We start from the raw sequence: 26,948 nt of genomic DNA on the forward strand, positions 1-26,948 counted from the left end.
CGTCATTCATCAGCTCATTCAGCTCGCGTTTGAGGAAAACTTCACACGCAAAAATCTACAGACTTTTAAGTTCAGGAGGAGCTTTCACTCCGCAAGGTCATCGTAAGGTAAACGTTGTATTTTATAATGTTGTGTTGTGTTAGTAGTAGTTGTCTAATTTGCTGTGTTATGAACAAAGCAGTGTGATTTATCTTTGGTCTCGTCGCATATCACACTTACAGTATTTTAGGGCTTTTGCTTTTGTCTGGTGCTGTTACAGGAAAACCTTTGACGAATTTGTCATGAATGTCAAATTGCTTTCATGATGTTTCAAAATAGATTATTTAAAGTGTTGTGCTTTGTTGTGATATTTGAGGTTGCTGCAGCAGCATGATAGGGTCAAGAATTAATGAACATATTTCTTATCACATATCACATTGAAAATGCATTATTTTAAATGAAGAAAATGTTTGAGAAGTGGAAATAAAGTTCCTAACAAGTATTTATTTAGAATAAAGGCATATGTTGGATAGGGTAGGTATAAGAATGGCTTTAATTTATCTAAAAGTGATAAAATTATATGCATAGTGATAGATTAAATGCAGTGTAAACATTAATAAAAATAGCTATATGTACAGCTTTGAATTCATATCACCTGCTTGCCTGATTTCATTAACTGTGACTTAATGTGTAAAACTACATTAAGTGTAATCATTATAACATAAATCATTATAAATCTAATCTAAGGACATATTAATGGCCCTTTATTACAGTTTTTTCCAATTGCTAACACACTAAAATGACATGAACAGCACAACTATTTAAACTGACACACAGAGAGCAACACCTCTTCTCAAGTCTCCAAAAGTCTAAACACATTTTCTGCTTTACACACATTTTGCAATTCACAATGGCACTTCTTAAATGCACTGAACACGGTTCTCTGCACAAGACACAACAATCTGACATAAAGTCACATGTTTGCCTTTTCAAAACACTACCATTCAAAATGACACTACACAAGCTAAATGGCCAATATATGTGCCACCTGCCCAAACACCTGAATGGTTAATTGTTAACACTTCAATCAGGATGTAAGCACTAGAAAAGACCACAGGTACGTCATTGGCCACAGAGCCATATAGATGTTCCTGGCTAACGTGGTGGGAACATCACAATGTGTGCTGCCATCTCCAAAATTGATGCTGTCCTCCACCGTCATGCCAACCTTGATACAACACAGCCCATATTCTCACATTTCTAGAAAGACTCCACAACATTCTCATACCATCAGAGTGTATGAATGATGTAGACCAAAGAAACTGGTATGTTGTAGTATAGCACAACGTGAGCTTTCATCGTGTAGCTGGTTTGCTGACTACCAAACATTTATCGTGCAATACCTCCCATCATACATGCCATTTTTGAACCCCATAGAAGAGTTATGTGGAAGGTATGTGACCACCAGCCCTTTGTGCGCATGCCTCTTTTGCAGACTATGGAAGAGACATATGATGAGATTGATGTTGGTGCAATTTAGGGATGAATAAGGCGCTCAAGGTGCTTCTTCCCTCGATGTCTGGCAAGGGAATATATTGCCTGTGATGTGGACGAGGCGTTATGACTTGTTTGTGGAAAAATAAAAAAAAATCAACAGCATGTGTGTGTATCTGCAAATATTTTTGTGCATGTGAACAATCTAATACATATTTTAGTATTATGGCAAAGCATACTAAAGAAAATTGCACTTTTCATTATGCCCAACTGTGTGTAGTTGGTTAGACAAAAATCTGGTAATATGAATGAAGTGTGTTCCAATTTGTGTCAAAGTTTGATTTTGATAATGTTATATGTAGTTTCGGTTGGAGTGCTTCATTTTGCAGGATATATGTGGTATTTTGCTATTTGGGTGTGTGGTTTTGTAAATTGTGTTAAGTTTTTTGATAAAACCAGACTAGTTTGCAAAATTGTGTGTTAGCAATTGGAAAAAACTGTATAAGACATATGCAAAATAATATTGGATTGAAACATCCATAATTTTAGTGTATGAATCATTTTAGTCGAGAAATGGCTGCCCACCCAAAAATCCTGACTGCCCCCCCAGTCCAGCAAGCCTAGTACCGGGCCTGTAGATAAGACCCTTATGCCTCGTTTGAGATCGTTTAGAGTCCTTTAAAACTACAATTTTAAACTGCATTAAAACTGTTAAGTGTTGGGGTCCATTAAAGTCCATTAATATGAGAAAAAAACTGGAATATTTTCCTCAAAAAACTTAATTTCTTCTCGACTGAACAAAGAAAGACATCAACATGTTAATGCATGTTCAGAAATAATTATTAGCACATAGTTGTTTAAATGTAAACCGATTTTCAAATTGAATTTCTAATATTTGAGATGTACTTCTACCGTGATTTGAATATTTTTCAGTAAAACACATGTGCTGTTGAAGTGAGTAATGTGCTTTCGGTAAGTAACTCTGGCAACACGACCCCAGTCATTGAAAATTAAGGGAAGCTAAATGAAGCTCATGAATCAGTAATGTCTGTGCACGTGTGTACACATTCACACACGCACAGTCCTGAATGCTGTATAATATAAACCATGCATCAGATTTGTCCATGAGGTGTTAATATGCAGTTTGTTATTAATGAATCTTGCCATATAATTGGAACGTTCCCTAAACGCCCTGAAGGAACACACAACACATTAAACCACACTAATGAACTTCATTACATTCTGTGTTTCTAAACCGTCTGTTACACATGTTTGACCCTTACAGCTTTAAACCTGCTAAACATTAATCAAAGGAGACAGCTGAAAAACCAGCATTAGGGACATCATGCTTGTAATTTTTGGTACGGTGTATTAGCATTAAGGTGAATGGCTGCTTTAGTGTAATTGTCATAACTAATGCCATTGTCATGCATCTGACTGTATGTACCTTCACAAACCGGCTTTGAGTGTTTGTGTGTGTGTAATTATAAGGAAAAAATTTTTACAGTAAATAATACTATTATAATTGATTATTTGCCTTTTTTACGCCTTTTTACTCCCTTATATCTGTATCGGCATCGCCCCCCAAAAAACTCATATTGGTCAGGCTCAACTTATTATTTTTATATTCATTTTTACAAACATTTGATTTTGACTTTAGCGAGGAGTTAGCTTTGAAAGTTGGATTGTCTGAAGTTGGATTGCCGCTCCATTACCGCTCCATCACAATCTCGTGTAATTTTAATATGCTAATGTTTTTTTGTTTGGAAATTGATTTACCTTGTTCTTAAAACAACCATTTCTTTTTTAAATGTAGCTTATTAAATATTTATCGTAGTTATCTTTGCATTGCATTATTTTCGAAAAATAATGGACTTGGGTGAGGTAAGAGCTTTTCCACACATCTTTAATTAAATAAAGCATGTTTGAACAGAGGTTTGTGATATTTCAAAAAATAATGAGGGAGCGGGGAGTGAGCCAGGGGTGGAAAATGATGAACCCAGAGCAGAGCTGGAGCGGATTGAATAAAAAGTGCATTGAGCACAGAGTGGAACCAAAGAATAAGTCTAAATTGTTTGTATTGTTTGTAAAGTTGGAGTGTTTGGGTTTTTCTCTCGCTCCATAAGCGCTCCACTACCGCTCCATCACAATCTTGTCTAATTTTAATATGCTAATGGTTTTGTTTGAAAATTGATTTAATTTGTCCTCAAACAACCATTTCTTTTTTTAAATGTGGCTTATTAAATATTTATTATAGTTATCTGTGCATTGCATTATTTTCTCAAAACTTGTGGGTCGGGGTGTCTAAAGTGCTGTATGTTTGTGACAGCCACAATAACTAAAACAGCAGACTTGGGTGAGATTAGAGCTTTTCCGCACATCTTTATTAAATAAAGCATGTTTGAACAGAGGTTTGTGATATTTAAAAAAATAATGAAGGAGCGTGGAGTGAGCCAGGAGTGGAAAATGATGAACCCAGAGCAGAGCTTGAGCGGATTGAATAAAAAGTGCATTGAGCAAAGAGGGGAACCAAAGAATTACTCTAAATTGTTTGTATTGTTTGTAAAGTTGTAGTGTTTGGGTTTTCTCTCGCTCCATGAGCGCTCCACTACCGCTCCATTGCAATCGTGTCTAATTTTAATATGCTAATGTTTTTGTTTGGAAATTGATTTAATTTGTCCTCAATCAACCATTTATTTTTTTAAATGTGGCTTATTAAATATTTATCATAGTTTTCTGTGCATTGCATTATTTTCGGAAACTTGTGGGTCAGGCGTGTCCAAAGTGCTGTATGTTTGTGACAGCCACAATAACTAAAACAGCAGACTTGGGTGAGATTAGAGCTTTTCCGCACATCTTTAATTAAATAAAGCATGTTTGAACAGAGGTTTGTGATATTTAAAAAAATAATGAAGGAGCGTGGAGTGAGCCAGGAGTGGAAAATGATGAACCCAGAGCGGAGCTGGAGCGGATTGAATAAAAATGCTTTGAGCACAGGGGGGAACCAAACAGTCTAAATTGTTTGTATTGTTTGTAAAGTTGGAGTGTTTGGGTTTTTCTCTCGCTCCATGAGCGCTCCACTACCGCTCCATCACAATCTTGTCTAATTTTAATATGCTAATGTTTTTGTTTGGAAATTGATTTAATTTGTCCTCAATCAACCATTTATTTTTTTAAATGTGGCTTATTAAATATTTATCATAGTTTTCTGTGCATTGCATTATTTTCGGAAACTTGTGGGTCAGGCGTGTCCAAAGTGCTGTATGTATGTGACAGCCACAATAGCTAAAACAGCTGACTTGGGTGAGGTTAGAGCTTTTCCACACATCTCTAATTAAATAAAGCATGTTTAAACAGAGGTTTGTGATATTTAAAAAAATAATGAGGGAGCAGGGAGTGAGCCAGGAGCAGAAAATGAAGAACCCAGAGCGGAACCAAAGAGTTACCCTACAGTCACATTAGCTACAAAAGTGAACGACACCGAGCGACACGCACCCGCTTGATGGGCGTTCCTTGGCTAGTTTCTAAAAGCGGTATCAAACGTCACTTTAGAGGTATTGTTAAGTTACAAGAAAGATGTTTTTGGATTTAAAAGTATTTATTTCTCGATAAAAGTAACAAAATATTTGAGACAAAATGCCAAACTTATCAGATATATACATAAATGCGCATTTTCCGCCATCTTGAATTATTTTCTCAGACTCGACCACAGACCTACATCACGTTGCTCCTTCACTCCGATTGGCAGTCGCTTTGTCGCATCGCTCAGTATTTGCATAAAATAGCCTGCTTGTCTATTTTGGCCCCGCCTTGCTCGCGCACCGGCGAGCTCGTCGCTTGTCGCTGGCAAACGGCCACTTCCCTTGAAAATGAATGGTAGCCTGTCGCTCTGTCTCTGTCGCTTGTAGCTAATGTGACTGGGGGGTTAGTCTGAATTGTTTGTATTTTTGTAAAGTTGGAGTGTCTGGGTTTTTCTCTCGCTCCATGAGCGCTCCACTACTGCTCCATCACAATCTCATTTAATTTTAATATGCTAATGTTTTTGTTTGGAAATTGATTGAACTTGTTCTCAAACAACCATTTATTTTATTAAATGTGGCTTATTTAATATTTATTGTAGTTATCTGTGCATTGCATTATTTTTGGAAAACCTGCAGGTCGGGTGGGTTATGTCATAAAATAACATTCTGAATATTTTTGTGTGGGCCACAAGTGGAAGCGATAATATTGTCTTAAAATTAGCATTTTGTATTTTATTAACATTAAATGAAGCATGTTTAAACAGAGGTTTTTAAAAACATAATGAGGGAGCGAGGAGTGAGCCAGGAGCAGAGCAGAGCTGGAGTGGATTGAATAAAAAATGCATTGAGCACAGAGGGAAACCAAAGAATTAGTCTATATTGTTTTGATTGTTTGGAAAGTTGGAGTGTCTGGGTTTTTCTCTTACTCCAATACCCCATTCACACAGCACTTTGGTCCCAGAAAACCTCAGTAAAATTGGCAGAGAGGGTTCTGTGTGAACACAAAAACGTCCCGTAAATGTTCTGGGATCGGGAGCAATCTTCTTCTCATTTTCTCTTTCACTTTTTGGATTACTTTATTAACCACTGTATTCTCTGTCTCTCTCGCCATCTCTCACTGCTCTTTTCCTTTGTACATCCATGACATCCATGTCATGTTTCTGCATATTTAATATCTAAATGCATTTAAACCTCCAAAAGGTAGTGTAGGGTCTTAAATAATATACAGTAATCCTTTGCCATTAGACTGTCTCTTTTTCTATGATAAAGCTGAGTGTATGTTGGTGGGGGGAGATGTGAATATGACTTCTTCGGCCAAAACCATTGCTAGTCTGCGCTGTGTGGGTCACTTAGTTTAGTGGTGTGGCAAAAATCACCCTGCGGGCACTGACATTGGCCTAACCCAGATTCGGTACAACACACAGCTTGAGTCTGGGGGAAGGGAGGGAGCTACATCTGTATACTACAGCATAACACGAATTTATAGAGCAGAAGATGAATGTCAGTGGTTAACATTAACATGAATGTTGTATTGTACAATGCATAATACTTTTGTGCTTGTTGTCATATTTGTTTTAATGGGAATTGAAAAATTGATTTTTTGATTGATTTTTGAGGTGAACTGAGAAAATTGTATAAATGTCAGGTAAAATGTATTGGGTTTATTAGGCAGCAAATATAATGCTGCGTTCACACCAGCCGCGGGAGAGGCGTGAAGCGCGAGTGATTTCAATGTTAAGTCAATGTGAAGACGCGTTGGAGCGTGTCTGGAGGTAGACGTGATTTCGCCTCATTCGTGAGTCTAGTTCGCGCGAATTGAGCATTGCTGCGGGAAACACGCAAGTTGAAAAATTTGAACTTTGGTGGAAAAACGCGCCACATTAACCAATCAGGAGCTTGCTCTAGTAATGACGTGATTACACAAAGCGAGCGGAGTTGCAGAAGCCCCTCCCATGACGCGGATTTCCGCGTGAATGTCTCGATGACTAGAATTTCATGCGCAAATGAAGTGAGTAAACTCAAAATGTTCAAGCGGCAAACTAGACGCGGTAGACGCGATTTTGACGCCTCAAACGCGGCTGGTGTGAACCCACGGTTAGCCATTAACTATTGCTTATTCTCGCTGTTGTTTTTCCTCCAGGGGGCGCAATATAAGATGATTTTTGTCTCATCATACCTGAGTAATTGAGGGCAACAGTGGCATTCCTGAAGTTAAAAGTCATGTTACATTTTAACGTTTGACAGATGCTTAAATCTCAAACAGTTTACAGTGCATTCATTCAATACATTTGTTCCCTGGGATTGAACCCATGACCTAATGCAATGCACTACCAAGTGAGCCACAAGAACACACAAAGTCATATCCATTTGGAAATTGGTGAGCTTACTGTGCGTTCACACCAGACGCGGAAGAGGCGACAAAAACACGCTATTCGCGTGTCGTTGGACGCTGGAACAATTTGAGTTTACCCGCTTCATTCGCGAGTGAAAGTCGCACTTGAAATTCTAGTCATTCGAGACATTCACGCATAAATTTGCGTCATGGGGGGCTTATATATCTCAAATTGAGTAAACTTACCAGATTGTTGGACCTCCTCACTTACTTTCTTCCAAACACGATTCTTTTAATTCCTGTAAAAGTACGAAGATGTCTCGTGTAGCGATGATGATCATCCTCAATTGTTGTTTTGTTTTTCAGCCTCCACTCGCTTCCTGTAATCACGTCACTGCTAGAGCAAGCTCCTGATTGGTTAATGCGGCGCAAAAATCGTCCAAACTTCATATTTTTCAACTCTCTCTTTCAATTCGCGTGCCATCCAGTGTTGGGGAAAGTTACTTTTAAAAGTAATGCATTACAATATTAAGTTACTCCCAAAAAAAGTAACTAATTGCATTACTTAGTTACTTTTCATGGAAAGTAATGCTTACGTTACTTTTAGTTACTTTTGCGTTACTTTTTCTTGGCTAAAGCTTGATCTCTTTCAGGCCTTGCAGGTGTTTTTATGACTGAAAAGTTCTGTTTCTGTTTCCACACAGGCACAGAGAGTGCATACGTTAAGTTTAATTCAGTACATATTTTTAATCAAATTAATTAAACTAAAAAAGTAACTTGAGTTACTTTTTTTGAAAAAGTAACTCAAATATTAATGTGTACATTTAAAAAGTAATGCGTTACTTTACTCGTTACTTCAGAAAAGTAATATTATTACGTAACTCAAGTTACTTGTAATGCGTTACCCCCAACACTGGTGCCATCCGTGCCATGCCATTCACGCTTACTGCGCCGCAGGATGCCTATTCGCGTCTTTGCATTGACTTAACATGTAAATCACTCGTGATTGCCGCCTCTTCCGTGTCTGGTGTGAACGCACAGTTAGAGTCTCACCCCCATTTTTTGATCCGGTCAGAATTGTTTAAACATTTAAACATTACATTTTAAGGACCACTTATTTCTGCTATTGGCATTCAACATTCTTATTTAAATGGTCAGGGTGAATGAGATGTAATGTCCATTAATACACAACTGTCATTTTCCTCCATCTTACACACACACACAGACACACACATTTGGCCATCTCTCGGTGCTCCAGATGTTTGCATAGTTTCTTGGAAGCCAGTGTGATTTCATTTGCATTCATTTACGTCTGTTGCCGGTTTGTCCCTTTGCTTTTGGCATCAACATCTTTTTGATTCATCTTGACGAAATCTGTTTAAGCTGTAAAGATTATTTCATTTGCAACTGTCTACATAATCTCCTTATGCAGCATGCAATAACAAACACCTTATGGATAACAAGGCAATCTCATTTTTTCCCCTCACTGTGTTATTGTGTACAATTTAAATTGTTGGTTTGTGCCTACTCATTATTTATTTATTTATTTGTATAATTATACTGATATCATATCACAGAAGTGTAGTAGAAAAGTGAATCATTGCTACATCTCTGCCAGACTGTAGCACATTAGTGGTAGCGTTAACATTTGTGTTTTGGCAGTGATGTGTGGTATATATTTTGGGGTTAATATTCCATATGTCGACAGACATGATGTGCTAACGGTTTAAGAAAAGATTGAACAGGCTAACAGCAAACAGTCTATGAGCGACACGTTAGACACTAGCTTTTAGGTTTTTTTATAGAAGAGCTGTAACTCCCTCCAGTTTGATATTTGGGCAGAAATGTTATATAATCTTGCTAAATAATCTATTAGAAGCATGAGATCTACTTAATATTTTACTATGATCGTGCTAGGAATACCACAGTTGGGACATTTTTAAATGAAAGACAAGAACCTGTTTTCTGTGTACATTCTAATAAAGGATGTGTTCATTTTTTACACATTTTTTGTGTTTACACTGTGGGTGATTCTCGCGAAATTAGACTTATGATATGTCGTGAAACATTTTGATAAAAAAAGTAAATGCAAAGTAAGAGTATCAAACTAAGAAGCATACAGTTACAAACATCTCTTCACGTATTTTGCACATAATTTCAAATGGCATCATACAAACCAATTTGTTCTTCACATTTAAGGGGAACATTTTCATTTCCACAACGTGTCCATGACTGGATTTGGGTTCTTTGACATGGAAATATTTATAATTAAAAAATCTAAAAAATAAAAAGCTTCAGTGCATGTTAAACTATAAACATTTACAGTGAAGAAACATGTGGTATTTGGTGATCATTGGTAAATGTAGAGACAATAATAAGGAATATACAGTAAATGTGTCCAAGACCAATTTTCTCATCCTCCGCAACAATTTTCAATCATTGTTTAAGCCCTCAAGAAGAGCAAAGTGCAAAAAAAAATGGCTTCAAGGGCTTTTAAAACTTTTTCTAAGTCTCGATTTCGTGAGAATCGTGTTATTTTGTGTTAAAATAAATAAACGTAAATAGTAACACAAAATCTGTTGTTCCAATAATAACGCAGTTATGTGTCTATTTTGGAAATAACGCATTTAACACATTCGTCTTTTGAGTGTATATAATTTAGTTTATGAAAGAGTTCTTTAAAGGTGCATTGTGTAACTTTTAAAAGGATCTCTTGACAGAAATGCAATATAATATACATAACTATATTATCAGTGGTGTATAAAGACCTTACATGATGAACTGTATTGTTTTTATTACCTTAGAATGAGACGTTTTTGGGTCAGTGACAAAAAGGTTTGGCGAGATGAGAAATTCAAAAATCTTTAAAAAAAATTGTTTTAAAAATGCATCAGGTATATACATGCACCTTGATGGCATGTAAGCATAATCATATATGTAAGCAATAAGGTACGAGAGGCTGTGCTGTATCGTGAATAAGTAACGGCTGAAGGGCGTTGTTAGGCACGACGCGAAGTAGAGTGCCTGCAACCCCTTCAGCCGTTACTTATTCACGATACAGCACTTGCCTCGAGTACCTTATTGCTTTTATAAAACGGTTACCACACAATATTAAAGTAAAAAAAAATTAGTGCAACTTTCATGAAGTTAAATCAATAAAAGCATTCCTTCCCCTAGAAAAAATAGTCCCTGACTGCGAACAACAACATGAAAGCTCAAATAAAAACAACAAACTGTTCTCAGACTTTGTCTCATTATATGTTTATGTGTTGCTAAGTGTGTTGCTAAGGGCGCAGTGATATTAAATAGAAACGTTGGGTGAAGCGGTCATAGCAGTGTTTTATCATGAATAAAGCACACCTATTGACCAATCAGAATCAAGGATTGGAACTAACTGTTTTATAAATATATATATATCACACGAAAATATGTGATATAGGCTGAAAACAACTCTGTTTTCTAAACAATCTTTGACAAATGATGTAAAAGTGTATAATATTATATTGTTATAAAAAATTATATTACACTAAACTAGATGATTATATTTTATTCCACATTTTTTATGAATATATTTATATTTTCATTAAAAAAATACTAGTTACACCAATTGACACAGACCAGTTACACCACATTGACATTTTTTGCAATTATCCCCCAAATATTCTTTCAAAATGAAATAAAACCAGAAATTTTAGACTTGGTGCTGAAAAAAGAGAATGTTTGCAAGTAATCTGCAAAATAATTAACGCTTTGTTTGATGCACTGACAAAAGTTCCATTAAAACAAAAAGTTAAGATATCTGGACGTGTTTGTGTTCACACAGAAGCCTTTCTGCCAATTTTACGAAAAGTTTCTGAGACGAAAGTGCTGTGTGAATGGGGTCTTGTTTTCTTTATCTGCAGCTGATGCTTCAGTGCTCACTCTCTGTATGCCAGCATGTGGCCTGGCATTGTTGTCACTGAAATATTTAAATCCTGGTTTTGAGACAATGCCATGGCTGGAGATTATCTATTCATCCACCAGAACCAGTATCAGGTCCCATCCAGTTTATTTTGTTATAGTGAAACGTTTAATGATTTTACAGTTTTGCTGCCGTTTGCTTGTTAAAATGTTTCCCTGTGCTTTGATCTAGGACAGTTCGCATGTCACATCATTCTGGTGTGATGTATTTTATCATTTCAATGAAAAATATTCATCTACATATGGCGAGAGTTGCATTGTTGATGCATATGTAGCTACAAATGGATTTGTGTGCTTTAGATCCTCTTTCTCTGAGCAGTAGACGGCCCATTTATGTCAGAAATAATTTATCCGCTGCCCAGACTGACCTCATAGGAGCTCTTCATTTATATTATCCTGTAAATGCGTTGATTACATCCTTTCCTAAAATCAGTGGGTGTATTACAAAAAGATCGTAACTTTAAGTGCATGTCAAGAATTGTATGTTGCGTATAAAATGACATAGTGCTGTTTATGGCATTAGATATTATAGCAGATTATGTTTGTTAGCGCATTCCCATGTTGAATTTAATGAAATGTAATAATTTTTATGATGCAATGTACAGTAAATATTTTTAAATAAAACCTAACAGCATTTATATTGCAAACCAATTTGAAATTATTAAGTGCTGTCTTGTCGTGTCACATAGTCGTCAGAGACAAGTCAGGTTTCCCTAAATACTCTGTGGTATACGTTTTATGTCAGAAATCTCAAATATTAAAATCGGTCACAGCAAACACCTGACAACAAACACACATGCGTATGTATGCCGGTCAGTGAAAAGCACTAAAATCCACATAAATCCATGGAGTTTTCTGTAGATAACTGCGGGAGTGGATTCCCTGCTTGCCTGCTGATGACAATTTTATTAATTAAAGACACAATAAGTAGGATTTTCACCACTAGATGTCGCTATTTCACAATAACAAAGGCAAGCTTTATGACGTTTTGAAGGAGAGTGGAATGATGGCAAATGTTGTTTTTACCATCCAAAGACGTATGGAATGGGCTAATCATTGAAGAGATAATAAATTAATATTTTTACCTGTACGTTTAATCACATTATTTTATGCCATCGTAGTAAATTAGCTGCACTACCCAACAGCTGTGCATTAGATGCTGTATAACCGCCACTTCCATGTTTGTCCACTTGTGTCCCCATAGTTTTTTACAAGCGGAAACTGAGGAAAGCAAGGATGCGTGCGAAATCGCATACTATGACAGTAGGTACTGAATTGGATGAAGTACCTACTTCTCGACCATTGAAACAGTAGGTACTTTATGGATAGTAGGAATGAATTCGGACGTACTACATATCCGCCATGTTGATAGATACATCACGTGACATACATCGTCATAATAACAAGTTAGTCATTAACTGAAATGACTTTAAACAAGAGCAATTTAAACACAAGGGACAGCTGTTTAATATAAGCATTTGCATTTGAATAGAGCGGCGTTACTGTGCATTTACACCGCCACTGGCGAGAGCGTCAAAAACGCTTTGACTGCCCTACCAACGATGCTATAGAAAAAGAGAAGTGGACTTTTGTACGCTCAAATGCATTCTCTGGAATTCTTTTCCGCCTTCCGATTCGTTGCCGGCGAACGTTTTCACCTTCCGATTGGTTGCTGCCAAACCGCGTCATAGCTCATTACCTTAAAGTTGACCTGATTTCAACTGTCCTCGCCGCTCGCACCGGCCATGACGCGCCGCTGCTCGCCGCCAGCTCTCATTGAAAGTCACTTTGACGTTCTCACCTGTGGCGGTGTGAACGCACAGTTACTGCGTTCGTGCATTTTTTAATAAAACAACTTCCCTCTGTTTTCTTCTTCATTGGATAACTCCTCTCCTGGGGGATCATGGGATAGCCTAGTGTCCAACGAATGAACACTTTGGGATCTTACCAGTAGTACACTGCAAAAAATGATTTTCAAGAAATAAATGTTTTAGTATTTTTGTCTTGTTTTCAGTAAAAATATCTAAAAATTCTTAAATTAAGATGCTTTTTCTTGATGAGCAAAATGACCCAAGAAATAAGTCTAGTTTTTAGACCAAAAATATTAGTGATGCACCGATGTATCGGCCGCCGATATTTATCGGCCGATTTTTTATGTATTTGAAACCATCTGCATATCGGCAATAGCACGAGAAAGGCCGATACCGATTGTTTGTAAATTAACTGCATAAAGAAATCCATTATATGTAAAAAAAAAAAAAGAGTTAATGTTGTTAATAAAAAAAGCTGAATAGCAAAAACCACCTTTGAGGTTGTCATGCTGTCTTATTATATTTGTTTTAGCTTAATTTGTGCCTCTCTTATTATGTTGGTCAGTTGAATGTTAATTAGATCCGATCCATGTTCAGTAAAAATAATTTGATGCAGAAATAAACTAGCTAATAGACCAACTGTATAGTATTGTATACAAGTGTTTAATATCGGCATCGGCCAGAAGTTGTCTGTTTAAATTGGTATTGGCCCAAAAAAAATCCTATCGGTGCATCCCTAAAAAATATCAAATTTAAGTGATTTTGTGCATAAAACAAGCCAAAAAATCTGCCAATGGGGTAAGTAAATTTTTATTGAATGTTTCTCGAATTTAGTGTTTAAGAAAAATGTTCAAGATTTTTTTGCTTAATGCATTGGCAGATTTTTTTTTGCTTGTTTTATGCACAAAATCACTTAAATTTGATATTTTTTGGTCTAAAAACTAGACTTATTTTCTTGGGTCATTTCGCTCATCAAGAAAAAGCATCTTAATTTAAGAATTTTTAGATATTTTAGACAAAAAGACAAAGACATTTTTTTCTTAAATCATTTTTTGCAGTGTAGTAGGTCATCCGGGGTACTTTTCGCCTACAGTTTTTCGAATCAGTGTTGTTTTTGGCAGCCCTTTTAGTTTTCGTTTTAGTCTTAGTCTTTTGGACGAAAATGCTTTTAATTTTAGTCACATTTTAGTCACTTGTAAAATGTATAGTTTTAGTCAAGTTTTAGTCGACGAAAACGCAAAAAGGTTTTAGTCAAGTTTTAGTCTACGAAAACGCAAAAAGGTTTTAGTCAAGTTTAAGTCAATTTTAGTAAAAAAAGTATTTTTTAACCAATAAATTTAGGTTAAAAAGTGTGGTGTATTTAATACAATTAAAATGTGCATTAAGGTTGTCCCTGAGGGCTTGCCGTTGTTTTAGTCGGTGTGCCTTCTGCACATGTCATAAGAAAAAGTCATGAATAAAAAAGTTGAGCCTAATATACCCTCATGTTGAGTTTGTGTGTTACGCTGACACCTCGCTTATAAAGTTGAGAAATGCCTGCCTTGCCTTATTTAAATACACCACAAAAAGTATTGGAAATGGGCTTAGGTTTGACAAGTAGATACATGTAAAACCTTAAGCTTATCATGAAATGTGTCACAAGCCGATTGTTGAGTAAAATTAAATTTATATGATATGTTAACAGCGTGACTTGTTAGTTACCTTTAAAAAATTTTAGCGTGATGAGCCTTCAGGTGTCGCTTGAAGTTGGTGGTATTCTTCCCACCTAGTTTGTGGCCACATTTACCGTCGTCACCCAATATGCATTCCGTTTTTCTGTCTGATGGATTATACTGAAAGTATGTCCATAAATCATCTCGTCGTTTCCGTTTATTGCCGTCACCACTACGGTCCTTCGAACTCGCCACAGCCGCAGGTGTGTTGTTGTTGTTTGAAATCTGGTGCGCGTGCGCGGCATGGCGGCAGCCGGGTGGTGGGCGTGAGCGAGATTGTTTTGAGCCAAAACAAGGATAGAAAGCAGCAGCATTGCTGATACTTTGAGCTAAAAACAGACAGATTTCACGCAAAATAGGCAGAAATGACATGCATTATGAACGTCAGACTTATAATCATTTTCGTTCCGTCTCGTTTCGTCAACGAAAACTCGAAAGCGTCTCGTCGTGTTTTCGTCAACTTAGAGACATTTTTAGCTAGTCATCGTCGCGTTAGCGTCATAAAAAATATGTGCGTCAACGAAATAATTTCGTTATCGTCATCATTGACGAAAACAACACTGTTTCGAATACTATGAATTCAGACATAATATTCGCCTCGCCTACTGCTTTTCGCTTACTATATGGAAGTAGGCGGTTTCGGACGCAGCCGAGTCGCAAAAAATATTTAAAATTGGAATTTCTCTGGATTTACGAATTCCTTTTGGGTTATGTAATTACACAAGTGCAAGTGTACAAAAATCTTACATATTGTGGCTTTAAGACCATAGAAAAAAAAGGAAATAAATACGAGAAACAGGAATGAAACATTATTAAGGCTGAACTCATCAGCTCAATGGTATTAAAATTGGTAGGATTGGTAATTGAAGGTATAGTAAGGTTTACCGTAATGTTTAATACAGATGAGCAGAACTTTGTGAATGATGAGCAATTCAGTCCAGCAGAAATCTGCAGTTCCCGTGTGTTCCCGCTAATCGGTTTCTGTTCTGATCTGATTATAAGAGGCTTCCGGCAACACTTTGGTTAGTGTTTGCTCATGCAAATTAGAAACAAAAAATTATTAAAATCCCAACCCAGTCATTCAATACTGACAGATGTGCATGTGTACATGATATTGTCCCATCACAGACTAATGGACTTCTAAGGAGAACATGCAGCTAATTCAATTAAGTTATATTTCAGCACAAGTGAGACAGTATTTGTTCCCTAGCTGCGTGCTTGTAGATTTGTGGAAAGAATATAAGATGGTTAAAAAGAGACACGGCACTTTGATATTGCATTATGATTTGGTCTTTACTAGGTTAAACACGACAGAAGCTGTTGGTTTTTCACCATCCAATGCGATTACTCGCATCAAATAACCGCAAGAGGTTTTACTCTCAACACACACAACTCAATATTCCCTCTCTAACAATTCTTTTGTATCCCATCTCCATAACAACGGCTTGAGTGGCCGAGCATAAGAGAGAACGAATAGAGAGAGAGAGAGTTTCTGTCCTTCATTGCATGAAAAGGAGGAGTCGCAGCATGTGCGAGCATGTGTGCGAGCGTCAGAGATGTTCAGATGGTTGTGTTTGGTGAGATGACTTGAAGCAGATCAGAGTAGATGAAGACGCTGGAGAGCAGCTCATGGTGAGAAACTCACACCTTTAGCTTTTGGCAGGGGACAGGTGTGTGTGAATGCACGTGTGAGTGTGTAGCTGTGTCTTGCCAACATTGATCTTGCGAAGGTTTTATGTAACAAGCTGCAAGATCTCAGAGAGGTTACATTCAGTTATGCTTTTATCATGCACTTATATAAAAAAGGGGTTAAAGTAGCATCAATGCTGTCGGGCAGTTAGCACTTTAAAACCTTTCATGCGTGTGTTAAAGTAGGATTTTTCTTGTGCATGTGAGTATCCCAATGTGTTTTTAAGATGTGTCATGTTTAAAATACAAGTGCAATGTGTCTTGAATGTGCATTTTGTTCTGTTTCATTGGCTCTGCCCAGCTGTTTTTGAGTGCAAACTTCTTATGTAAGAAAATATATCTGCACCTCAACCAGCCTGAACTCTAAAAAAAAAAAAAATGCTGTGTTGTTTCAAATAGATGGATATGGATATTTTATAAGTTAATTTAAATTAATGGCATACATATATCTGTGTGTGTGTGTGTGTGTGTGTGTGTGTGTGTGTGTGTGTGTGTGTGTGTGTGTGTGTGTGTGTGTGTGTGTGTGTGTGTGTGTGTGTGTGTGTGCATGCATGTGTGCGTGTGTATATACAGCCACAGAAAAATTAAGAGACCCATTTTTTCTAAATTTAACATTTATAGGTGTGTGTTTCAGTAAAATAATCATTTTTGTTTAACTCTGCCAAATACCGACAACATTTCTGCCAAGTTCCTATTAAAAATGATGTTTTTTGCATTTATTTGTCCAAATAACAAAAAAAGTACAGTGTTTTCTGAACTTGAATATTTCAGAAATATAAATTTAAAAATAACCCTGATTTGTAATCACATTCATCTTTTACATTGCTCTTGGATCGCTCATGATGAAATTCAACAGACACTGGACAGAAATGATCGTAATACACATATAAATAATGATTAAAGGCAAAACTGGAGTGGTCTCTTATTTTTTCCATGGTTGCATATTTTAAATATATATGAAGAGTTTGGTTCAATAAATCCATTTTGACTCATTTTGGTAAAAACGTGTTTTCTATACCAAGAAAGTGACAAGATGAAAACCACAATTTTCTGTTCCAAACTTTCACATAGCATGTTTACGTTATAAAAACATTAAAAAATTAAAATCCATTATTTGATTTTCAAAGATTTTTATAAAAACTGATTATTATAACAAAGTTTTTTTTTCTTTTTCAAAATGCTATAAATCTCCTCTTTCACAAGGTCTGAACGTTAAAGGAATATTCTACTCATTTTCAATATTAAAATATTTTATTACCTTAACTAAGAATTGTTGATACATCCCTCTATCATCTGTGTGCGTGCACGTAAGCGCTGGAGCGCGCTGCGACGCTTCGATAGCATTTAGCTTAGCCCCATTCATTCAATGGTATCAAACAGAGATAAAGTTAGAAGTGACCAAACACATCAACGTTTTTCCTATTTAAGACGAGTAGTTATACGAGCAAGTTTGGTGGTACAAAATAAAACGTAGCGCTTTTCTAAGCGGATTTAAAAGAGGAACTATATTTTATGGCGTAATAGCACTTTTGGGAGTACTTCGACTCGCCTGAAAAGTCCGCTCCCCTTCTCCCTCTCATAATGGGAGAAGGAGGGTGTTACTGCGCCGAGTCGAAGTACTCCCATAAGTGCTATTACGCCATAAAATATAGTTCCTCTTTTAAATCCGCTTAGAAAAGCGCTACGTTTTATTTTGTACCACCAAACTTGCTCGTATAACTACTCGTCTTAAATAGGAAAAACGTTGATGTGTTTGGTCACTTCTAACTTTATCTCTGTTTGATACCATTGAATGAATGGGGCTAAGCTAAATGCTATCGAAGCGTCGCAGCGTGCTCCAGCCCTTACGTGCACGCACACAGATGATAGAGGGATGTATCAACAATTCTTAGTTAAGGTAATAACATATTTTAATATTGAAAATGAGTAGACTATTCCTTTAATGTGTTAGCATGACAGAAGCTGTCGTGTGAGAACAGCTATCGTTTTTCCGTTGCCCGAGTGGCTTACATTTCTTCCTCGCCTCAGAAAACCACCACAAGATTATCAATGCCATCAAAAGTATTATTTTGTTTTTGTTGTTTGTTGATCACGAAGTACAAAGTAGATGAGGAAAACTAAGATTTGTGTGTATTTCGTGCCGCCATTGTTGTTTACAATGCGTTGAATGGTGCGCTGTGATTTATTGGGCGGATTTATTGCATTGTGCAGAGAAGGAAGAGTGGCGTTTGTTGGGGTTGGTGAAAAAAAGATGAAAGAATAACACGGCGGATATCGGATTTTGCGTAAAATTAAGAATTTACTTTTTAATACTTACTTGATACAATACTGATTTTGGTGGTAACAATTTTATATATATATATTCATATATATGTATGGATACAGTATGCACTTATTCCTGCATTTTATGCATTGCTGTAATTTTGCATGGTTTCACAAACTAAAATACGAGTCACAATCATTTTCTGTTGTAAGTAAAATATGCCACAGGTTAAAACAGGAACTTTTTTATTGAATCTGGAACATTCCTGTAAACGTCTATGGATCTGTACATTTGTTGTCAACTTGTTGATGTTTATAGAGGCAGTGTTCATGGGTATTAGCTGACTCTATGGATTTTACTATGTTTGTTCTTTTGAAAAGACTGAACTGTTGAGCGATAAAACCAGATATACCACTAGTTCCCAATTTCTAATCTCCAACTATTTTTTATTTAAGCAGTTTTTTTATGCTAGCTATAATACATTACATGGTTTTCTGGAATGCTTGTATCTGATTGGTCAGTTCTGTTGGAGTCATTCTGGAATTGTTTAGTGACATCAAAAGCCATGTATTTAACTGTTGTCTTATGTAATTTCCTACATAGATGTGGAATTTTTGTCTCTTCTTGCACAATAAAATAATTTGAACTCGAACTCAAATCTTATTAAAATATAATGTCCAATTATTCATTTATTCGACAATAAAATACCTTGCTGGGATTTATTTTGTGCTAATGAGAGTCTGACATAATAATTATCACTTACATAACAGCTACACACATTACATTGATGTTGCTTCATATTTGTACGGTTTTGTGATTCCTAAGATCAGAAGATACTGTCAGAAGTCTCTTTTGAAGACATCAGCTGTTTACATCTTTTGATTTTTTTGTTGAAATCTACAGCCTTGTGAACATTTTCTTGAATGTCTTTTTGTTGTTATATGGCATTAAATGTTGAATTATGGATCAAGACTGCTGGATCAATAGATTTGGTTCATTAAGATTTAAGTGCGTGTGTCTCAGTAAAGCTAAAATGAAGTTCTTATTGTGTGCTGCTGTGAAGCTTCATACCATCTCTGTTTCTTATGCTTGGGAAAACTTGCTTTTATCTTTTTTTGCATTATTTAGCATATACAGCATGTCTCTCTCTCACTTTGTTTCTCTTTCTCTCTCTCATCTCTCTCTCTGTCTCTTTATGTATGTCTGCCTCATCCTTTTAGGCTAACTTGAAGAAGTTCATGGAATATGTTCAGCAAAGGAACATTGAGAAGGTATCAAAGTTTTTGGAGAAAGGGCTTGATCCAAACTTCCACGACCCAGAGTCTGGAGGTATGTAACGTAAACATAAATAAATTGTTGTTACAGCTGGACGCAGCAGAAATGTAATCCTTACATTTTTTAGAAGAAATAAAAATCATGTTTTTTTAGTTTTTTCCTCAAAACGGGGAAACAATATTGCAAGGCAAGGAAGAATTATAATGCCATGTAATGAATATTTATGAGCCGCACCCTAATAAGGTTTGTGAAAGTGCTAATAAGGTTTGTGAAATAAGGGAATAGCTCAACCAAAAATGCAAGTCCTGTCATCATTTACTCCCCCTCAACCTGTTTAAATTTATTTATTCTGCTGAACACAGAGGAAGATATTTTAAAGCAATGTTTGTAACTAAACACTTTTGGAGCACCATTGACTTCCATAGTATTTTAATGTCCTACTATGGAAGTCAATTGTGGTGCTCCTACATCCTGCTTGATTACAGATATCTTCCTTTGTGTTCAGCAGAACAAAAACATTTACAAGGGTTTGTAATAACTTGAGGTTTCATCCTGCAAAAAAAATGTAAATCTGCTTATATTGGGGGCCGGCGCAAACCATAATTTTGGCGGTAAATAAAAACTGTCGGGATTTACTAAAGACGCGCAGTGGATAATTAGCGCTGAAAATGTGTGGTCTAGTTATTTTTGCGACCTTATTGCATATGCATTTCTAGTAGTTTCGCTTTCAGACTCAACATTTTTGAGAGGAGAATATTTAAATGATTCACGCAATGCGATTTCCTAATGTTTGCGTGTTTGTTATAACTGGTATTTGCGCCATTATTAACGCCGGAAAAAGCATGTCTTAAATTATTTTGCACTTAAAATGGCTGTAATTATGCACGCTGAGAAGACAAGATCACCTTCGATGCTTATCTCATTCAGATTTATTCATGCATTTGTTTGGAATCGGTACGCATTGACCTCTGCACACGGTAATGGACAGAAATGAAAAAGTTTGTGTTTGTATGTAATTGTTAGAGATAGGGAAACAATGACCTCTAGGCCCTCCATTTAGTATAGGGGCAGTCTAGAGATAGGATCCTAACAATTGAACTGTTATCCACACATTCTTGACCTTAAAGGAATAGATCAATTATTAGATTACTATTATGGCGCTTTTCCATTGCATAGTACCCCACGGTTTGGGTCAGGTCGGGTCAGCTCACCTCACTTTGGCTTGGTTAGCTTTTCCATCAAGTTTAGTAACACTTTGGAGTGGGAGGGATTATAGGTGTGTCGTTGTATTTGAGCTGCCTACTGCTGTGACATCATACAAGTGAGGGACATTTCCATACATTCATTTATTTCTCAGTCCAGTTAAAATTGAAAACCACAAAAAGATGTTTCGCGTTTATCACTAACATCTCACATGACAGTTTCTGTACAAACCCCTGTGGCATGAGTCGACGCGCTCCACTGAGCCTCATCTAAGTTGCATTTAATCATATATGCAGACATGCGCGTTTCCAATGTGCCAACCTGTGGATGTTTTTCATCGCTAAAACGGAGTTTGGGAACTTACAGCAAAGCACAGATGACAACAGATTTACTCGAAACAGCGCAAGCTAGCTTGAAGGTAAAGCTAATATATTACATTATAGCGATGACGCTGGTAGAGACGATTCTCTCAGACCAATCAGTGATCTACAGTGTTTTTGCGTAACGTTTTTGTATCAGTTTGGGTCGCTTGGAACATAGTGGTACTAAAAAACATATCTGGTACTACGTACTGCACCCAGTGGAAAAGCTCACAAAAGTAAGCTGACCCAAACTAAACCGTGGGGTACTATGCAGTATAAAAGCCCACCATTATATTACTCAACTTGTTATCTGAAACCCATTTTTCTGTTTGGAATGCAAAAATAAGTGTTTTAGAAAATGTGAGTTTCCTTACACAAGAATGGAGAGAATATAGGCCTCATACACACTGCATATACATTAGGTTGTCACTTCACCCTTTAGTGCTTAATCCTGTTCTGTACACACACACTTCAGTAATTTACGGGAGTGACAACCACATTCTACAACCAAATTAAAGGATTAGTCCATTTTCTTAAAAAAATCCAGATGAAAAAATCCACCATGTCTTTCAAAATGTTGATGTCTTTCTTTGTTCAGTCAAGAAGAAAGAAAAACTTTCCAGGATTTTTCTCATTTTAATGGACTTTAATGGACCCCAACACCTAACAGTTTTAATGCAGTTTAAAATTGCAGTTTCAAAGGACTCTAAACGATCCCAAACGAGGCATAAGGGTCTTATCTAGCGAAACTATTGTCATTTTTGGCAAGAAAAATAAAAAAATGCACTTTTAAACCACAACTTCTCATCTATCTCCGGTCCTGTGATGCGCCGGCGTGACCTCACGTCATTGCGTAGTGACATAGAAAGGTCACATGTTACAAATATGAAACGCACATTTGCGGACCATTTTAAACAATAAACTGACACAAAGACATTAATTAGTATCATTCAACATACAACAACGTCGGAACGGTCCTCTTTCAACGCACTTGTAAACACTGGGGCGTAGTTTCGCATACATCATCTGTGACCTCTTGACGTGATGACGTATTACGTGAGGTCGCGCTCGTGCATCACAGGACCAGAGATAGACGAGAAGTTGTGGTTTAAAAGTGCATATTTTTTATTTTTCTTGCCAAAAATGAAAATCGTTTCACTAGACAAGACCCTTATTCCTCGTTTGGGATTGTTTAGAGTCCTTTGAAACTCTGTTGAAAAAACTGTTAAGTGTTGGCATCCATTAAAGTTCATTAAAATTAGAAAAATCCTGGATTTTCCTCAAAAAACATAATTTCTTCTCAACTGAACAAAGAAAGACAACATTTTGGATGACATGGTGGTGAGTAAATTATATGGATTGTTTTTTTGGACTAATCCTTTAAATCCTGCAAAATGCAGTGACAATAGTGATAACCATATTTACAGAAACTCTGCATAGTGTGTACAGAACCGAACTGAACAACTAGTTGTTAATAAAGTATTTAAACCTGCATCATGGACATGACAGGTCTCTCTTCTGAAAAAATAAATGCCTATAAGGGGAAAAAGTCTTCTTTGCGGTGCAAAAAAAATGACAGCGGCACAAACGTTTGCTTACTAGTGTTGCCAGATCTTGCACGAATAATTTGATGAACAAGAAAAATCCCATCTCAAAGGTAAAAGTATTGGGGCCGGCACCTCCCCACTTTAATAACTTCAATAACACCAAAAACTTGTTCGCACAAGCACACCAAAAGATGTGGACATGGCAACACTGCAAGACAGCATTCTGTAAAGCAGCTTCACAAATGCGTACAACACACAATGCCAAGACGAAGGTTTATTGCAAAACAGAACGCTGTAATATTATTTTGGTCAAAGCAGTGAATGATAACCATTTTTTGACACTGCATCACAATCCATTTGTACTATGCACAATATTTCATATCTCCTGAAGCCATACAATTTAGAAAGAAATCATACAACAAAACTCAGAATCTAAATGCATCTAACAGATTTATTTTCCATTCCATTGATGCCTTTGGCTTGTTTACTGAGGGCTTTAAGACATGATATTTCCATTAAGCTGCTTTGAAAAACAGTATGTATTGTGATAAGCGCTATACAAATACAATCGACTTGTCTCGAAAGACGTGTTTGTTTTTTCTCTCCGTGTTACAGAATGTCCGCTGACAATGGCGGCCCAGCTGGAAGGTTGTGCGGAGCTGATCAAGGTTCTGAAGAATGGAGGAGCTCACCTGGACTTCAGGACCCAAGATGGCATCACATCGCTTCACAAAGCGGTCCGCACCAAGAACCACACGGCACTTATTGTGAGTAACACACACCCGTTGTGCCTACATCGAGAGTGAACGCCGGGTTCTCATACATACTTGAAAGAGACGTCAGAAGTGTGTGTGATGTCTGTCCTTCAGTTTGTTTTAAACAGTACGTGTGGGACCAGACAAGAGTCGCAGAGTGGCACAAAGATGAAAGCATTCATCGACAGAGGGCTGTATAAAAGCTTTGGCGTGTTTTAATGATCAGAGCTGATCTTTTTGCTCAGGCAGAGGACTCTTTCACAATCAATATGTGAAACCATAAGCATCATTTTATATAGCAATAGTATATCATTCACAATTTGAGGGACATATACTGTAACAAGAATCATTTTCAAAGGATATAGCTACGTAGTAGTTTTGTAGTCAAGATGACTTAAACTGAAATCAAGTCAAGACCAAAGAGTGTCAAGAGCAAAGAGGGTTGAGACCAAAACCAAGATCCAGTGTGTAAAAACAAATCCTTTTGGTTTCTTTAAGCAAACAAACAGAACCAGGAAAATCAGTGCATGTTAACTTGAATTCATATTTTTATGTGATATTGCTTAATTATATTTGTAATAAAGTTTATTTAATTATGTTAGGGAGGATCATGGTCATGTGGTCCAACCAATCAGAACGAAGAGGTGTCTATTAGCTCTTTTTTATTGCATAGTACCCCACAATTTGGTTTTGTGTCAGGTCAGTTCAGCTTACCTCACATTGGCTTGGTTAGCTTTTCCATCGACTTTAGTAACACTTTTGAGTGGGAGGGATTATAGGCGTATCGTTATATTTGTACTGCTGTGACATCATACAAGTGAGAGCGTCATTGTACGTTCCCATACATTAATTTATTTCTCAGGCCGCCACAAAATTAAAATTGACCACCACAAATAGATGTTTGCACATGCCGTTAATCACTACCTCTGTATCACATGACAGGTTCTGTATTTAAACACTCACGTCATCAGTTGACACGCTCCTCTGAGCCTCATTTAAGTTGCATTTAAGCATATATCCGGATATGCGTGTCGCGAATGTGCCGCCACAAACTGCAAGTCTGGAAAAAACTGTTATGGTGTTCCTGATTCTCAACCTGTGGATGTTTTTCATCGCTTTATCTCATTCCCTAATGATTACTTGTTAATGCGAACTCATGAAATATAAAAATAAAAAAAATAAAAGTGTCGTTCAAGTCAAACTTGTGTTTTATAGTCATGAGTCCCAGTTGTGGTCTTGGCAAATTGTTTTCATATCTAATAAAATGAGCAAGGTTACTTTATGCTTTGAGCAAGAAATGTTTTATCCTGGGTAAAATAAAGACTTCATTTAAGATGTATTCCCTTAAAACGAGTTTCGTGTTCTTGTTCTCTGGTAAATCTGAAATTATGTTTAGATATTTTTATTGGAAAAAGCTAAATTAAAATATTTATTATTGCACTACAATATACCAGTTGTGGCTATTGACACAAAAATTCCACCAAATGTAGCCATCAAGCCAAATATTGAATTCATTCAAAGAAATCAGAACATTTAAGTATACAAGTTGAGTCATAATAAATAAACTGAAATGACACAGGGAATAAGTATTGAACACATGAAGAGAACAAGGTTCAAAATGGCATAGAAAGCCAGGAGATCACCTGAAATCTGTCGGTATTGAGAGAGAAACCCTGCCCCCTATCAGTACTAATTGATATCAGCTGCTTTAGTTCTAATTGATGGCCTATAAAGAATTCTCATTTCCCAGGAGGGACACGGGAAAGACTTCATATTATTAAAGGCAGGATAAATGTACTGCTGCCATCTACCAGAAAGCTGAAAATGAAAATAGGCTGGACATTTCAGCAAGACAATGATCCCAAACACAAGTCCAAGGAAACAATGAAGTGGTTTCAAAGAAAGAAAATCAAGTTGCTTGAATGGCCCAGTCAATCACCTGACCTACATCCTATAGAAAATCTATGGAGAGAACTGAAGATCAAAGTTCATAAAAGGAACCTTCAAGATTTAAAGTCCATTTGTGTGGATGAACCTCAAGACTCCATTGCTGAAGTATTAAATAAAGTGTGCTCAATACTTATTCCCTGTGTCATTTCACTTTATTTATTATGACTCAACTTGTATACTTAAATGTTCTGATTTCTTTGTATGAATTCAATATTTGGCTTGATGGCTACATTTTGTGTCAGTAGCCCACTTAGAAATCACCTTACTGATAAAAATGCTAATGTGTCAAATACTTATTTTACCCACTATAATATGCAACCTGATCTCACGAAGTTCCATGGGATAGTCACAGAATTTTTTGCTCATTTTTCGTGGCATTCTCACGGATCTCCACATTTTTCCATGGCCCTGCTACGGACTGTCTTTTTTTCCGTGGCATTCTCACGGATTGGTTACTCAACTGCTTTTTCCTACTTTCAAACCATTCTCGCTTCGGTTCAGGGCCAGATTTGGTGTTTGCGTTAGTATGTCACTTTAACTATTGGTTTATACTATTTTTTCTGATTTATTCTTTTATATTTTCTAAACTTTAAACAATTGTCACCTGGCATTGGGGTTAGAGTTGGGTTTGGGTAAGGATGTCATTTCATGTAAATCTAACCCTAAACCGAAGCGAAAATGGTAGGAAAATAGGATAAAACAGTTTAGTAACCAATCCGTGAGAATGCCACGGAAAAATGAGCAAAAATTCTGTGACTATCCCACGGTAATTTGTGAGTACACGGGTGATTCTCACGAAAACTTGGTTTTAAAAATGTCAAGCATGAAAATGTAAAAATTGCTTAAATTTACTTTTTTTCCCACCAGACATTGAAAAACAAAGTCTGGAGTAAATGGGAACATTAATTTAAAAACTTTTACTTATCATTTAACACTTTTTGTAACATAATTTTAAAAATTAGTCTTTAAAATCTCATTACCGCAACGGTCAGAAAACATCAACACTGACATATTTTCAAAATGACATGAAAAACCTGAAAGAACGTAATTTGGAGATTCTGCACATGCATTTAAAATCAAAGTATTATGCTTCTA

The 26,948-nt window shown here is 36.6% G+C and overlaps 1 protein-coding gene across 6 annotated transcripts in view; it reads left to right on the plus strand.

The window, feature by feature from the left end:
- Nucleotides 1-26,948, plus strand: part of shank3a (SH3 and multiple ankyrin repeat domains 3a) — a 400,804-nt gene that overhangs the window by 207,798 nt on the left and 166,058 nt on the right. For all 6 annotated transcript variants that reach the window (XM_055174823.2, XM_073853777.1, XM_073853775.1 and 3 more), the window contains 2 exons: nucleotides 19,982-20,090; nucleotides 23,764-23,915. In XM_055174823.2, the coding sequence (XP_055030798.2) occupies nucleotides 19,982-20,090; nucleotides 23,764-23,915 (261 nt within the window). The remainder of the gene's footprint in view (nucleotides 1-19,981; nucleotides 20,091-23,763; nucleotides 23,916-26,948) is intronic.

This window comes from Misgurnus anguillicaudatus, chromosome 15 (genome assembly GCF_027580225.2).
Source record: "Misgurnus anguillicaudatus chromosome 15, ASM2758022v2, whole genome shotgun sequence".
Lineage (NCBI taxonomy): Eukaryota > Metazoa > Chordata > Actinopteri > Cypriniformes > Cobitidae > Misgurnus > Misgurnus anguillicaudatus.